The 14,062-nt window shown below is 42.1% G+C and overlaps 1 protein-coding gene across 3 annotated transcripts in view; it reads right to left on the bottom strand.

The window, feature by feature from the left end:
* ABL1 (ABL proto-oncogene 1, non-receptor tyrosine kinase) overlaps positions 1-14,062 on the bottom strand; it is a 133,225-nt gene that overhangs the window by 41,364 nt on the left and 77,799 nt on the right. The window contains exon 1 of one of the 3 annotated variants that reach the window (XM_022578441.3): positions 3,129-3,375. The exons of the other annotated variants lie outside the window; for them this stretch is intronic. Coding sequence (XP_022434149.2) covers positions 3,129-3,207 — 79 coding nt within the window. The 5' untranslated portion in view covers positions 3,208-3,375. Of the gene's footprint in view, positions 1-3,128; positions 3,376-14,062 lie in introns of those variants that run through there. 3 annotated transcript variants of the gene reach the window in all.

The raw sequence follows: 14,062 nt of genomic DNA, 5'->3' as shown, positions 1-14,062 counted from the left end.
GGGAAGTATCTGATGACCTCAGAAGAGGGTATTTAGAAAGAGAGCATAAGCTTCTCTGAGGCATAAGTTCTAAAAGTGTATCTGTGAGGCTGGCACCACATAAAGCATTCACCAGAAAGTTAACTGCTGAAAAGAAGCGTTTAAAAGTGGGCCCTTAAAATAAATTTCGAAAGTTCAGGAAGAGTTCACTTCACAGACATTAGTTTTTGATTCCACAGTACAGAACTAGCATGCCCATGTACAACATTCATGCACCATATACGCAAACACAAATACATGAATAAATAAAAGTAAACTGGAAAAAAAAAGAATTCAATTGGCTAATGTTCATGTTTTCTTTCACACCTCTAGGAGAGGGAAGAAATAATCAGAAAATTCAGTGCTTGAAGTAAACCTAAGATTGTAAAGCAAAATGTGGTCATGGTGAATAGTTACTGCTATAAACATATACTTTCACAAAGCTGGAGCACAAAATTTAAATGCTATAAATGCTTATATATGCATAAAATGTTTCTAGAAGGACACACAAGAAACTCAAGTGAGGCTTCTGGGTAGGGAAACTGGATAAAGGATAGAATTTTCTTTTCACTCTCCTATTTAGAATTTTTTATGATGTACAGCTATTTTAACATACATCTACGGCTAAAGGTAATCATTTTTATCAGTATTAGGCTTCTAGAAGAGAAAAAAAGAATATCCTTGTTTCAGGCTTTAGAGTGTTTCTGAAGATACCGTTTTAACATCCACAGAGAGTTCCAAAGGATATAAACAGTCACAGCTGGTAAAGCATATACTGGCTAAAACTGGGCTCTTTGGAGCCAGACAGCAAGGGTTCAAATCCCAGCACCACCACGTGCTAGCTCTGTGACCTTAGACATGTTTCCTAACTTTCAGATGCCTCAGCTTCCTCATCTATAAAATGGAAGTAACCAAAGGGCCGTCATGAGAAATAAGCAAATTAAATCATACAGAATGCTGAAACAGTGCTTGGAACACAGTAAGCATTTAATAATTGTTGCTTTGACAGCTAGGCCCAAGTAGCAACAGATGCGTGATCAAGTTGCACTTATGGCTGAACTTTCTCTGATAGAATGGAAAACTTGACCATATTCAATTTTCTCCGTGACTCGGGATGCCTGGGTCCCTAGTGCATGTCAATTAAACACTGACTGATTGATTGAGGATGTCAGTAAAAACAAAAAGCCTGGATTACTTATCCAGATGTTGGCAAGTGTTTTTCCCAAGCGACTAATAGCACATCCAGTCTTTAAGAAACGATCACTGAGGTTTGTTAAATTCTCTCAACTACAAAACAGTAATTCCATTTACTTTCTCCGATTAACCATAACAATGAAAGAAGGAAAACTCAGTCACAAAAAAGAATTCCTAGAGTGATACCTTCCTAGATGAAGCCTTAATGCAAGGCAGTCTGCTGTAATCAGAATTTTTTTTTTTTTTGAGACTTGACAGTCAACATTATTTCAAGACATGCTGGAATAAGACGCATTGGATTTTGTCTCCCCTCCCCCAAAACAATAATTAGACCAGCCAGGTAAGAACTGAATCTCCTGTTTACTCCCAGGAAAACAAAACAATGTCACAGCATTGCTGTGACCTAACCTTTCTTCCATCACTGCAGTTACAAAAGCCCATTCATCTACTCTGCCGTAAGTATCCATCTGCAAAATGGAGATGGTAATGCCTAACACTAACTCGTTACAGATGTAAATGAGAATGTGTCCAGAATTTTGAGCAACTTGGAAAGTAAGCAACATATTAACTGAAGATGATTCTGGCTGCTCAGATGCCAACTTTTAGGGACAAATAAACCATCTTCCCCTCTAAATGCTAGATTTTGTGAGCCCACTCCATCTGGATGCATCTTCTCCAAGGGACTAACCTTGGGCTAACAACATACACATCTCACGGCAAGAGGGGCACCTGTATCACTGGAGTTTATGGTTTGAGCTGCACATGTACGTGACTTCAGGCAGGCCCTCAAGTCAAAAAGTTGGAAAGAAAAGAAAACTAGGTTAGACGATTAACAAGGTCTCCGTTTACTTCGCCTTCATTTTAAAAAGAAAAACATTACAACTTCATGGCACTACGGCAGCAAAAATTCTACTTGTTCTAAAATGAGCTTTACATTTCTATTCCTATTTCAAGTCCTGAATGAAAATGACAAACAAATGCAAGCAGGATTACATCTCTGAAGTACAATTAGCCTTTCTGCTGAAAGCAAGCAGTCTGGGATGACCAGTCCCCAAATCAGATAAATTTCAGATTCACCCTGAAGCTACAAAATGAGGTCCACTCATCATACTCAATTGGAGCTTTTTTTTTTTTTTCAGTTGTCACCTTACTAAGACAGAAAACAAAGACAAATAAACAGAAAAGAAAAAAATGGGATTAGAGAAGAAAAGGAGAGTAGAATGGAAAGAGAGCGAAAGTGAACCGCTCCGGGCTCTGAGGCCTTACCGAAGGAACTTAACAGGAGGTTATCCTCCTCCCTCCCAAGTACCCTGGACTCATTCAAAATGCCTTCTTAAAATGCGGGGTAACTTTTCTTTTCGCCCCGCAAAAGTGAGAGAATTCCTAAGACCTCTTCGTGGTCCGTAGATAAGGCGCGGGGGGGGGAGTAGGAAGATCACTTGAAATTCTGTATCCATAAATGGTAGAGCCGTGTGCTCTTTGTACACGAGACTTAATGAAAATCATATGTTTCACAAACACGGGTTGACCTTTTTGACACATAATTCCTAATTAACGGTGTAAATTCCACAACGTGGGCTCACAAGGTCGTTCAGGCCTGTAGAGTTTGCTTTCCCCAACTTTCGGGCAGAGCCCCGCAGCCCAGGGCCCGCGACTTCGCCCTCCCGACATGGGCTCTGCCGCGGTGAGCGCGCGGGGGCCGGAGCCCCGCACCCTCTCGGCTCGCGGCAGCGCCCAGGGGCGGGCGAGGGAAAGAAAGAGAAAGAGGGAAAAAGAGAAAGGGCGAGAAAGGGAGAGGGAGGGAGAGGGAGGGAGAGGAAGAGGAGGGAACGCGCGCGGGCGGGCGAGGCCTAGGAAGGCCCGGCGGCGGACACGCGGCCGCCTAGACCCAGTCCCGGCGCCGGCCCCGCGCTTACCTTCCAGGTAACAGCTGGAGGAGGACGAGAGCCCCTTCTTGGATTTGCAGCCCACCAACTTCAAGCAAATTTCCAACATTTTCGCGTGCCGGCGGCGTCGAGGCCGGCGCCCTGGGCTGGCTCCGCGGCGCGGCTCAAGCCCGGCTCTCCCGGCTGGCCCCGCCTGCCCTCCCGGGCCCCCGCGGCCCCGCCATGCCGCCTCCCCGCCGCCCCGCGCGCCCGCCCGTGGCCGCGGCCGCGTCTCGGTCTCCGCTCCGGACGCGCCTGTTAACAAAGGGCCAGGAGTCCGGCCCGCGAGGCCCGCCCCCGCCGCCTTAACCCTCTCCGCGCCGCGCCGCGCCCGGACCCAGAGCTTCCCGGCGTTCTCAAGGCCTAGGCCGGCCCTGGACCGTTACCGCGGTCCGAAACCGAGGTCCCGCCAATTTCTAGGTTAAGGAAAGAGAGGGTGGTTATTTTAAGCGCGGCATTCACGGGTTCTCAACGTTGGGAAGTGCGGTCCTAACACCCCAAGAAAGACACCGACAACTACGGCAGTTGGGGAGGGCAGGCCTGCATCTCTGTGGCAGGAGGTGCCCCCAACCTGCACCACTTAAGGCCAAGTGAGTTCCACTGGGCGCGGTGCCCTGGCGAACCCAATGTCCCTAGACTGTTGGTGAATAATGCAAATTCCTCTGGAATTATCAATTCTGGTCTCATTTACACTCAGTGAGCTTACTGTGATTCAGGCTAACTCAATGGGTGTCTGAGGAATGAATAATCAGAGAGCTGCAACCCACATTACAACTACACAAGTTTGCAACACATTTGTCAAATCACACATCCAGACTAGGAGACAAAAGAGATGGGCAAGTTCAAATTCAAACATAACTTCTGATAATTTGTAAAGGGAGCTTAGTCTCCACGATGAGATCTCATCAGGGTCATGGCCTGTGTCCCTTCTTTAAGAAGCCTCATTTTCTTCAACAGAGAAGTCTTCCCTTGTTTGGTGTGTGCCACGGGGGGCCATTGTTTAAAATCCATTTCATTGCTGTACTTGGCTCAAATCTTTTTATAACTAATGATAAGACAATATCATAAAATATAACAACATAATAAATAACAGTAATCACAATAATGTGTTCCTTGGCACAAAACTGGAAATCCAGATCAGTGGGAAACCGTATGGAATCCAATCATATCAAATAATTTAATAAAAATCAGATAGGGACTTCCTTGGTGGCGCAGTGGTTAAGAATCCACCTGCCGGGATTCCCTGGTGGCGCAGTGGTTGAGAGTCCGCCTGCCAATGCAGGGGACATAGGTTCAAGCCCCGGTCCAGGAAGATCCCACATGCCACAGAGCAACTAAGCCTGTGCACCACAACTACTGAAGCCTGTGCGCCTAGAGCCCATGCTCTGCAACAAGAGAAGCCACCGCAAAGAGAAGCCCGTGCACCTCAAGGAAGAGGAGCCCCCACTCACCGCAACTAGAGAAAGCCCGCTGGCAGCAACGAAGACCCAATGCAGCCAAAAATAAATAAATAAATAAAATCAGATAAATTTCAGTAACTATAGGGAAGTGAAGTTATCTAAATAGTGTTAGATAACTAAATTGCAATAGGGAGAAAAATTAAGTTAGTACACATCTTAGAGCACATGAATACTAAGAGCTGACATGTACTGAGATCTTACTATGAGTCAGACTCTTGCGAGAAGCACCCTCTGTTCATTACCACATTGCATTTGCACAACTATCCTGTGAGGAAAACAGAATTATTATCTGATTCTTCAGGTAAAAATCTGAAGTTTAGAGAAGTCAAGCACCTCGCCCAAAGTCCTATGGCTGGAAACAGGCGGAGCTGGACTCAACCCAGGTCTACCTAGCTCCAAGGATCAGGCTCCTAACCAGTGGATTACGCAGCCCCTTCCCACCAAGAATAAATTCCAAGTAAATTAAAGCTTTGGATATCTATATCTTTGGTTAAATAACTAAGGTTGTCATATGTTTCAGAAGCAGCCTTGGTCAAGAGACCCCAGCTACGGTGATCAGCTCTAGAGGCAAAGCTGGACTCGTTTGTGGTCTAGCCTAACCTGCAGTGACAAAAACCTGGGTATCTTCAGTACACCAGGAATGGCTAAGTAACAAGATCTTCACTCAGGTCTGCCAAAACTAGTACAGGACAGTTCAAGATTGGACTGGATGTGACTAGTGTATATCACAGGGTTTCTCAGCCAGGGTGTCATTAACTTTTTAGAGATGTCCTGTCAGATTCTGTTTCATGTACAAAATGTGTTTCTACTGCAAGTAAGGGACCTATGGTTTGTGTTGTAGTACCAGGTCAGGCCTCATAGGTACCTAAGAAGACACAGCAGTTCCCATCGCCTGGAGACACAAGGCTACAGGGCCACCAGGTGACAAGTGACTGTGGATGCTATCTAGATTCTGGGAGACACTATCATTCTGCTAGAGAGCCTGTTTGTAATGATAGCCAATTTGTTTAGTGTTACTTGAAACTTTCAACCTCCAGTGTAATGCCAAAAATAAAATCCCAAAGGGTGCCACCAGTACAAATAAGCTGAAAACTACTGTGTTGGTGCCATTTTAGAAAGTTAAAGGTCTTTGGACCAGACTATAATAAAGTCTGTCATTATATAGCATTTAAGATTTAATGGGCTATATTCAAATAGGCACCTTAATGCAAAGGATTATATGTTAATGGACATTTTTGCAATTCTAACCATATCCTTGAATTCTATCAATTAATACAGGCCCAGGTATTTGTTTGCATGTGCTATACTTTATATGAGGGTGTAAGTTTATTTTAAAAAGCTAATGACTGTTACTAATATTCTGCTCTTGAGTCTAAAATGACCATATCCCTTTGGGGACTTCCCTGGTGGTCCAATGGGTAAGACTCCGCGCTGCCAGTGCAAGGGGGCCCAGGTTTGATCCCTGGTCGGGGAACTAGATCCCGCATGCATGCCGCAACTAAGAAGTCCGCATGCTGCAACTAAGAGAAGCCCTCATGCCACAACTAAGACGTCCACATGCTGCAACTAAAGAGACGCCGCATGCCGCAGTGAAGGTCAGGCGCAGCCTAAATAAATAAATAAATAAATAATCAAATCAAATCAAATGACTTTATCCCTTTAAAAACTCTTAAAATGAGTAATGCTTATAAACTGTGTCCAAATCTTTTAAAACTTAGTTATAAAACCATTCATGAACAGGTCTGGCAAAACACTCTGAATTAGCAGCAACGAATATTGAAAACATCGTCAAGCTGCACAGCACCAAATTAAACCAGTACTGTTCTTTCCAGATCTGGCTTTTGATGCTCTTTGAAGCTTATTCACAAGATACAAAAACCATTCTGTTACAAGCAAATAAGAGAGCTTCAATCTCCTTACTAGAATGAAGAAAGGCCTGAGAAGGATTCCCTCTAAGCAACCTTAAACCTAGAAGCCATTAACTTAAAGAAGAAAAAAAAAAGGAAAACAAACAAAGAAATTAAAAAGACTGTGAACTAACGTGTTTGCTACATTACATTCAGTTTGGGAAAGGAATTATACTTTTAATATGTGCCTAATATGTGCCAGGCACAAGCCTCCCAAAAACCCTACGAATTTTGTGTAGTTTAACTTCATTTCACAGGTAAGGAAACAGGGGGGTAAGCAGCGATTGGGACAGGTAAGTATTCTGTCCAGGTTCACACACCTAGAAGTAGTAAGGTCTAAAGCCCTTGAACTTTCCAAAATGGACATAATTTGCAATTTACGTGAACGGTGGATAACTGTAGCAAAGCCAGAGGATGAAATAAAAATCATTAACTATTGAAAAATGTGTCTTAAAACAATTCAGGGAATTAGAACGATTGATATTTAAGAATATTTTAAAATATATTAAGAATATTAAGAAAGAATAAAGGTCCTTAATTACATTAAAGTATGGGATCTGAGCTGTGTGTTTCTAAAAGTACAGTCCATGGACAACCTATTTTGAATCGCCTGGGGTACTTACTTAAAATGCAGACTCTTGATCTCCGTTCTAGACCTACACAATCAGAATATACGGAGCGGGCTGTATCTTAACATGTTCCCCAGATGATCTGTGTGCATATATTAGACATTTTAAAAATTATATTTATTATTTTCCTTCTTTCTTCTTTTTGGCTGCATTGGGTCTTAGTTGTTGCACGTGGGCTCTCTTGCTACGGCGCACAAGCTCAGTAGTTGTGGTGCGCGGGCTCAGTTGCCCCACGGCATGTGGGATCTTAGTTCCCCGATCAGGGATCGAACCCACGTCCCCTTCATTGGAAGGTGGATTCTTTAGCACTGGACCACAGGGAAGTCCTCACACTTAAGTTTAAAAACCACTGTTTTGGACGTGGGAAGAGCTGCTTCTTATTTTCCCTGGGAATAGGACAAACAGGGACGGATATTTCTAAAATTTATTCACTTGAAAGCAATTTGTGAGTTAAAGAAATTGTATAACTCTAAACAAGTTACCAAAAGAGAACTCTTCTCTGCAAATTTTGGATACAGATTGAATTTTTTTAAAGTTTGGAGTTCAGTCCTATTTTTTTAAAAGCAGGGTGGACGGGTGGACAAGGGCCCACCACAGAAGTTGGTCAAGGGAAGAAAGCAGGACACAGATGCAGGATGCGGAATCTCCACCTGGGAGCAGCAGGATGGGGGTGGGAGTTTAAGGCAGACAGATGAATCTGACATGGTGCCTGGTTTGGGGCCCCCAGGACCAGATGGTCCCAGATCTGACTGATCCCTTCACTGTTTCCAGCCCAGTTAATAACTTTAGGAGGAAAGAGCAAAGATCTTGAGGTATGTGTATGCTATTTCACATGCCAACAAAGCCCACATCCTCTGATTCTGCAGACACTGTCCAGTGAGAGACTGCCAGGCTCCCTAGTGATGTGGGCTCAACCCACTGGAGAATGCAACTTAGAATATCACATCAATCATACCCACTTTCGCCCCGGTAAAGGGCATACAAGCAACCCTTTAAGTATCATACATTTTCAGTGAGATAACACTGTTTATTGGTCAAGTGTCAGAAAGGTCCAGGGACTCTGGTATGGGGAAACCAGGTGAGAGGGGGAGGCAACACAGTGGAGACTGAATGAGGTATGACATCTCGCAAACTTATTCTCAGTCTCAAACTTGCCACTCACTGTGATAGCTTGGGCAAGTGACTCAATTTTCTAGTCTGTAAAATTGGGGGATGGACTTAAGAGTAGCTCTCTCACTGGGTTATGAAGATTGGAAATAATGTATGGAAAGTGCCCAATGCAGAGAAGGTGGTCAATAACTATTGTTATTTCCAAAAGAGGCCTCTTAACTATATCAGGTGATGGTCTGTTTACCTGCCTAAGTCTTACTCCCATAAGTCAAGAACTAAAATTAACAAATGTGATATGTGCAGCTGATCCCAGAAAGCACAGTCTGAGGGAGTGAAAGCAGTCTGGAGGTTTTCCAAGGGACGAGGAAATCAACTTATTTTATTAAGGGAAAGAAACACTAGCTGTGGGGTAGGAGTAGCAACCAAGGTTCAATGTCACACAGAGTCCTATGTTTAATCCTAAAGCCAAAGTTTTACAACCACAGCTTTGTGGCAAAACACAAACTCCACACCCCACGTCTTTAGTGGGGGCCTATTTCAGGCCCAGAACTTGATGTGCAGGCCACACATAGGACTGTCTTTCATATAACACTGCTTGTTTTGTTAGGCCCTTTGGTGTTTACAGAGCTACAATTCTTTTTTTTTTTTTTTTTTTTTTTGCGGTACGCGGGCCTCTCACTGTTGTGGCCTCTCCCGTTGCGGAGCACAGGCTCCGGACGCGCAGGCTCAGCGGCCATGGCTCACGGGCCCAGCCGCTCCGCGGCATGTGGGATCTTCCTGGACTGGGGCACGAACCTGTGTCTCCTGCATCGGCACGTGGACTCTCAACCACTGCGCCACCAGGGAAGCCCCAGAGCTACAATTCTTAATGGGGGGGGCCAAATCTAAACTGCTTTAGAGTAATTACATCCACGTTCTAGAAAATCTCATTTTAGTCAGATTTTACTATATTTTTTATAATCAACAAGTCAAACATAATGATTAAACAATTCTTCTCCTGGAAGAGACTAATATTGTTGGTATGCCCTAAATATTTTTTATTAATTTTTCTTAATCATAGTAATATATCAATACGTACACGGTTAAGAATCAAATAGTACTAAAAGTCTTATAATAAAATCAGTAGTCCCCTGACTCCATCCCCTTGTCTGTTTCCCCACAGGCAGCCTTCTTCAGATTTTTAATATCCTCATATTGTTGTTTCTGATTCATCAGCTTTCCACATTATATATTAACTTATTATAGTAGTATTATACTATCACCATCTCCAACCTCCCATAACAATAAAATCACAATTTTTGGTTAAATCATTGGTCAGTGTTGATATTATTATGATGATATAAATATTGTTCATTGCTCCACCAATAATACGCTATGAATGTCTCCTTTATTATATAACTTTGTTTAACCTGGGGATATTAATTGCCTTGATTTTTTCATTTGATTCGTCTTCTCTATGCCTATTACTGTTTTTTCCCCAAACATTTCAAATATCTGCCAAACACCTAGTAGAATTTTTTCCAAATACTAAGACACTTAAAACATCCTCAGTTCTGTGTACTGACTTACATCCTTATCTTGCTGGAATTCATCATCCAGTAGCTTCCTGGCGGGGTGAGGGGAGGTGCATGTCTAAAAAATGCCTTTCCATTCCACTCAGTTTGGCTGGGTATAGAATTCTAGGTTGAAAATCATTTTCCCCACTTAATTTTGAAGGCATTTCTCCACTATCTTCTAGTTTTCAGTATTGTTGTTTAGAAATGCAATTCCACTCTGACTCCTGATCCTTTATATATCACCTGCTTTTCTCTTTGGAAGCTTTTAGGATCTTCTAATATTCTTGGTGTTCTGAAATCTTACAATGATATGGCTTGGACTCAATATATATATATATATTCTGTGTACTCAGGGAGCCAATGCAATTCAAAGATTTGTCATTTAACTCCAGAAAATACTTCACTAAGCTCTGGAATTTTTCTGATACTTATTGTCTCCTAAATTCTCCTCCATTTTCTCTCTTTCTGGAATTCCTACCAGATGTATACTGAAGCCCTGGGATTGAGCTTCTAATCTTCTTATGTGTTCTCCTTTGTTGTCTAAGTCTTTGTCTTGTGTTTCGCTTTCTGAGATGGACTATTTGCCAAGTCTTGTGTTGAATTTTAAATTTTATATCATGTTTTCAGTATTAAAGAGCTCATTTTATTCTGATTGTTACTTTTTAATAACACACTGTTGTTTGACGTTTGCTGTATTTTTCTCTGAGGAGAGCAGTGAATAGTTCTTCTGAACTCTTCTTCTGTTTCCTGCATTGTCTTTATTTCCACCATGTTCCCTTTCTCTGTGAATTTGTTTTACCCTCTATCTATCATGTAGAGACTTTTTATTTGGCTGTCCATTCATTATACATGAAAGAGGAACTGAAAAAATATGCATGGAAGTGGCACAACATGTGGACTTCAGTGAAAGAAGGTGGTGAGCCTACTTTTCCATCAAGAGAACCCCCAAATGGGCTTTTCTCTGGGACCATTCAATTTTATTTTTTTGTTTTTTTTCTCTAGAAAAGAATCTTTCCATCTCTTCTCTGTTAGGGCTCTGGCTACCAGGTATTGGAAGAGGCCTGAGAATCTCATTATTCAGCATGCAGACTTAAAAAAAAAAAAATCTGCTCTTGCCCACCCCACTGTTTTCAGTCCAATGGCTTACCTGCACCCCAGCTGGGGGTAATATCCCTGAGTCTGGAGCCTTTATAGGGCAATTTCTCCATAATACTTCTCTCTCATGTAGGTGGGAAACAGAAGTGGTCATTTGGCTGTACAGGGATGGGGAAGGGTGTGAAGAATCTAAAAAGTCCTTTACAGACTTCCAACTGATCCCCTTGATTTCAGTTAAGGCCTCACGACCCCCTGCTTTCTGTGGTACTAATGCCTCTAATTTCTGACTTTTTCTCTCAGGTTCTTACAAGTAAACTGGCTTACTTCTAATCAATGTCTCTCTTAGAAGAGGTTAGGCTTCAGCTTCTTCGATTCTGCTAAGTCTATTACCACGCTTTTGACTGCCTCTCATTTTCCAAAAATGTGTTCACCTTTCTTATCTACTTTCCCCTTTGGGTTCGTTTTGTCCTTATGCATTTTCACTTTTCAAAAAATCTTTTTATTATCATTCCAGTGGGGCTTGGGGGAGGTAACAGAAATAAAAACAGGTCTGCAAACTTTAATCATTTTAAATTAGAATCTAGTTTTGGGACTTCCCTGGTGGCACAGTGGTTAAGAATCCGCCTGCCAATGCAGGGGACACGGGTTCAATCCCTGGTCTGGGAAGATCCCACATGCCACGGAGCAACAAAGCCCGTGTGCCACAACTAATGAGCCTGCGCACTAGAGTCCGCAAGCCACAACTACTGAGCCTGCGTGCTACAACTACTAAAGCCCTCGTGCCTAGAGCCTGTGCTCCGCAACAAGAAAAGCCACCACAGTGAGAAGCCCATGCACCGCAACGAAAAGTAGCTCCCGCTCGCCGCAACTAGAGAAAGCCCACGCGCAGCAAGGAAGAGCCAACACAGCCAAAAATAAATAAATTAATTAATTAATTATTAAAAAAAAAAAAAAAAAAAGAATCTAGTTCGACCATTTTACAGATGAGACAACTGAGGCACAAACAGGCTAAGAAAACTTGTACAAGGTCTCATAGCAAGTTAGTGGCAGAGCCAGGAAAAGAGCCCAGATCTCCAAACCACCTTGCTAGATTTTTTCGATTATGTGACACCCACTAGGCACCCATAATTAAGAGCTGACAGACTAGTTTTAGGATACCAGGCTGAAAAAGTATTTAAAATTTGTTGCAGACTACAGGTCTCAAATCTTAATATTGTTGGTGGTGAAGAAACAACCAAACCCTGAATTCTTAAATCCAGTCACATAACTTAAAGTTAAATTATAAACAGTTATGTTATTAAACAAAAATAGTTTGAGATATTCTTATTAAAATCTAAGTGCTTGAATTCAGCTTAAAGGGGTTTTGCATGATTTCATGAATTGTCTTTTCCCTTTTACTTTGGTTACCTTTTGAAATAAATGCCACAGAATTTTATTTTAAATCGTGGAAAGTCTTGTTTGTTTGTTTTTAATCTGAATAATGAATAAAGATTAAGATATCTACAAAACAGACAAGTCAAAAGTAGCAATGTTGCAAAAATCTAAAGGCGATAAACTATCATCATTATAATAAGGTAAATTTAATCTGCCTTAAGTAGAATTGGTTGATAAAAGAAAAGCCCAAGCACTGGTTATTTACAAACAATACTTTTATTTTCAAACACTGGTACTGCTTTTGGCTTTTATAGTTTTGTTAAGTCTGAACTGGAAAACCAATGGTTAATTTTTTTCCTCTCTTTCTCTAAGACTAAAAGAATCTGCCAAAGCAGCAGACCAGGCCTAGGAGATCACGTTACTTTGGGGGTGGGGGAAGGAAGGCAGCTGGAGGGGAGTGTAGAGAGAAGGGCCAGAAGGGAAAGAAAACAAGTTGTCTGAACCTCCCCACAGTGTAAGACCCAGCAGGGATTAGGAGGTACGTGAAGGAGCCCATGTTTATCCAAGTTATCTCTGGGGCAGCTGAAGTGGGCTGTAAAAGTATGGGCTCCTTTGATATTAAAATCTTCCCAGCAATAGAGCTGCACCCGGGAAAGCAGATTTCTTGGTAATGTTACCAAGGCCTGAAAACCTAGAAATGAAACACTCAGAGAGCGTTAATGTTTGTTTCTTCAAAACATTCAGTACCAATTTGTTTTGTTGTCAGGGTTTTAAACATACAAAGGACAAATGGATCCAGAAGATTGCTTCCCTACACGTGTTAGAAATTACTGTTGTCCTGAGACAAGTAATGACATCTCTAAATGAAACAGTGCTCTTTTCCTTCCTAAAGAGACAGATCTGGCATATTGATCCAGAACTACATACTAACCAGACAAGAACAGCTACGGTTAACATTGGAGAAACTGCTCATTAAATGGCACTGTCAGGAGGAAAGAGCCACTTGAAAAGAAAACTGCAAAACAAAGTCAACCTGGCAGAAGCTGTCCTCTTGTTTGCTACCCTTCCTACGAGCTGGTATATAAAATCTGTATTCAGTAAAGCAACTCCAGAACTGTATTTAATCACTAAGGTATCTTCACATTCCCTAAGCAATAGTAATTCATATTTATGGCTACTTCACCATTAAGAACATTCTAGTGCAATTCTAAAACAAAAGTAAAATGAACTGCTCCAAAAGGTTTAGGCCAATAACCTCATATCAACTAGACTTTCTTTGATGAAAAAGTAATGGGAATCCCACACAGACTAGTTACAGGAACTGCCAAGCCCAACAATGTCCCCTAACATCTGTTCTCCTCTCTCACCATCAACCCTTAAGTTTTAGATGGACATATGGCCCCAGAATAAAGACTACATTTCCTAGTCCCTCTTGTGCCTAGTCATTACCATGTAACTAAGTTTTAACCAATGATATGGCGAGCAGCACCGATACATGCAACTTCTGGGTCAGGTTCTTAAAAGGAATGAGAATGCTCTCCCTCTCTTTTCTACTTCCCACTGCCTGCAAGGGGACAGGCTTGCGCTTGCTGGAGTGGCCATTTGGATCCTGAGGTAGAATCCACACCTTAAAAGTAACAACATAGCAGGTGTCTGGTTCTGTGGAGTTCCCATACACATGCAGGACTGCTAATGTCAGCCTGTTAACAGAAGCAAGAAATAAACATCTAGCTGTTTTAAACCGCTGGTATTCTGCATCTGTATAACAGCCATTTAGTCTTTACGGTAATACTA

Source organism: Delphinapterus leucas, chromosome 6 (genome assembly GCF_059928025.1).
Source record: "Delphinapterus leucas isolate spDelLeu-1000000601 "Yukka" chromosome 6, BTC_Dleu_Yukka2, whole genome shotgun sequence".
NCBI lineage: Eukaryota > Metazoa > Chordata > Mammalia > Artiodactyla > Monodontidae > Delphinapterus > Delphinapterus leucas.
Note: the sequence above shows the minus strand (reverse complement) of the source record. Positions and strands in the feature narration are given on the sequence as shown.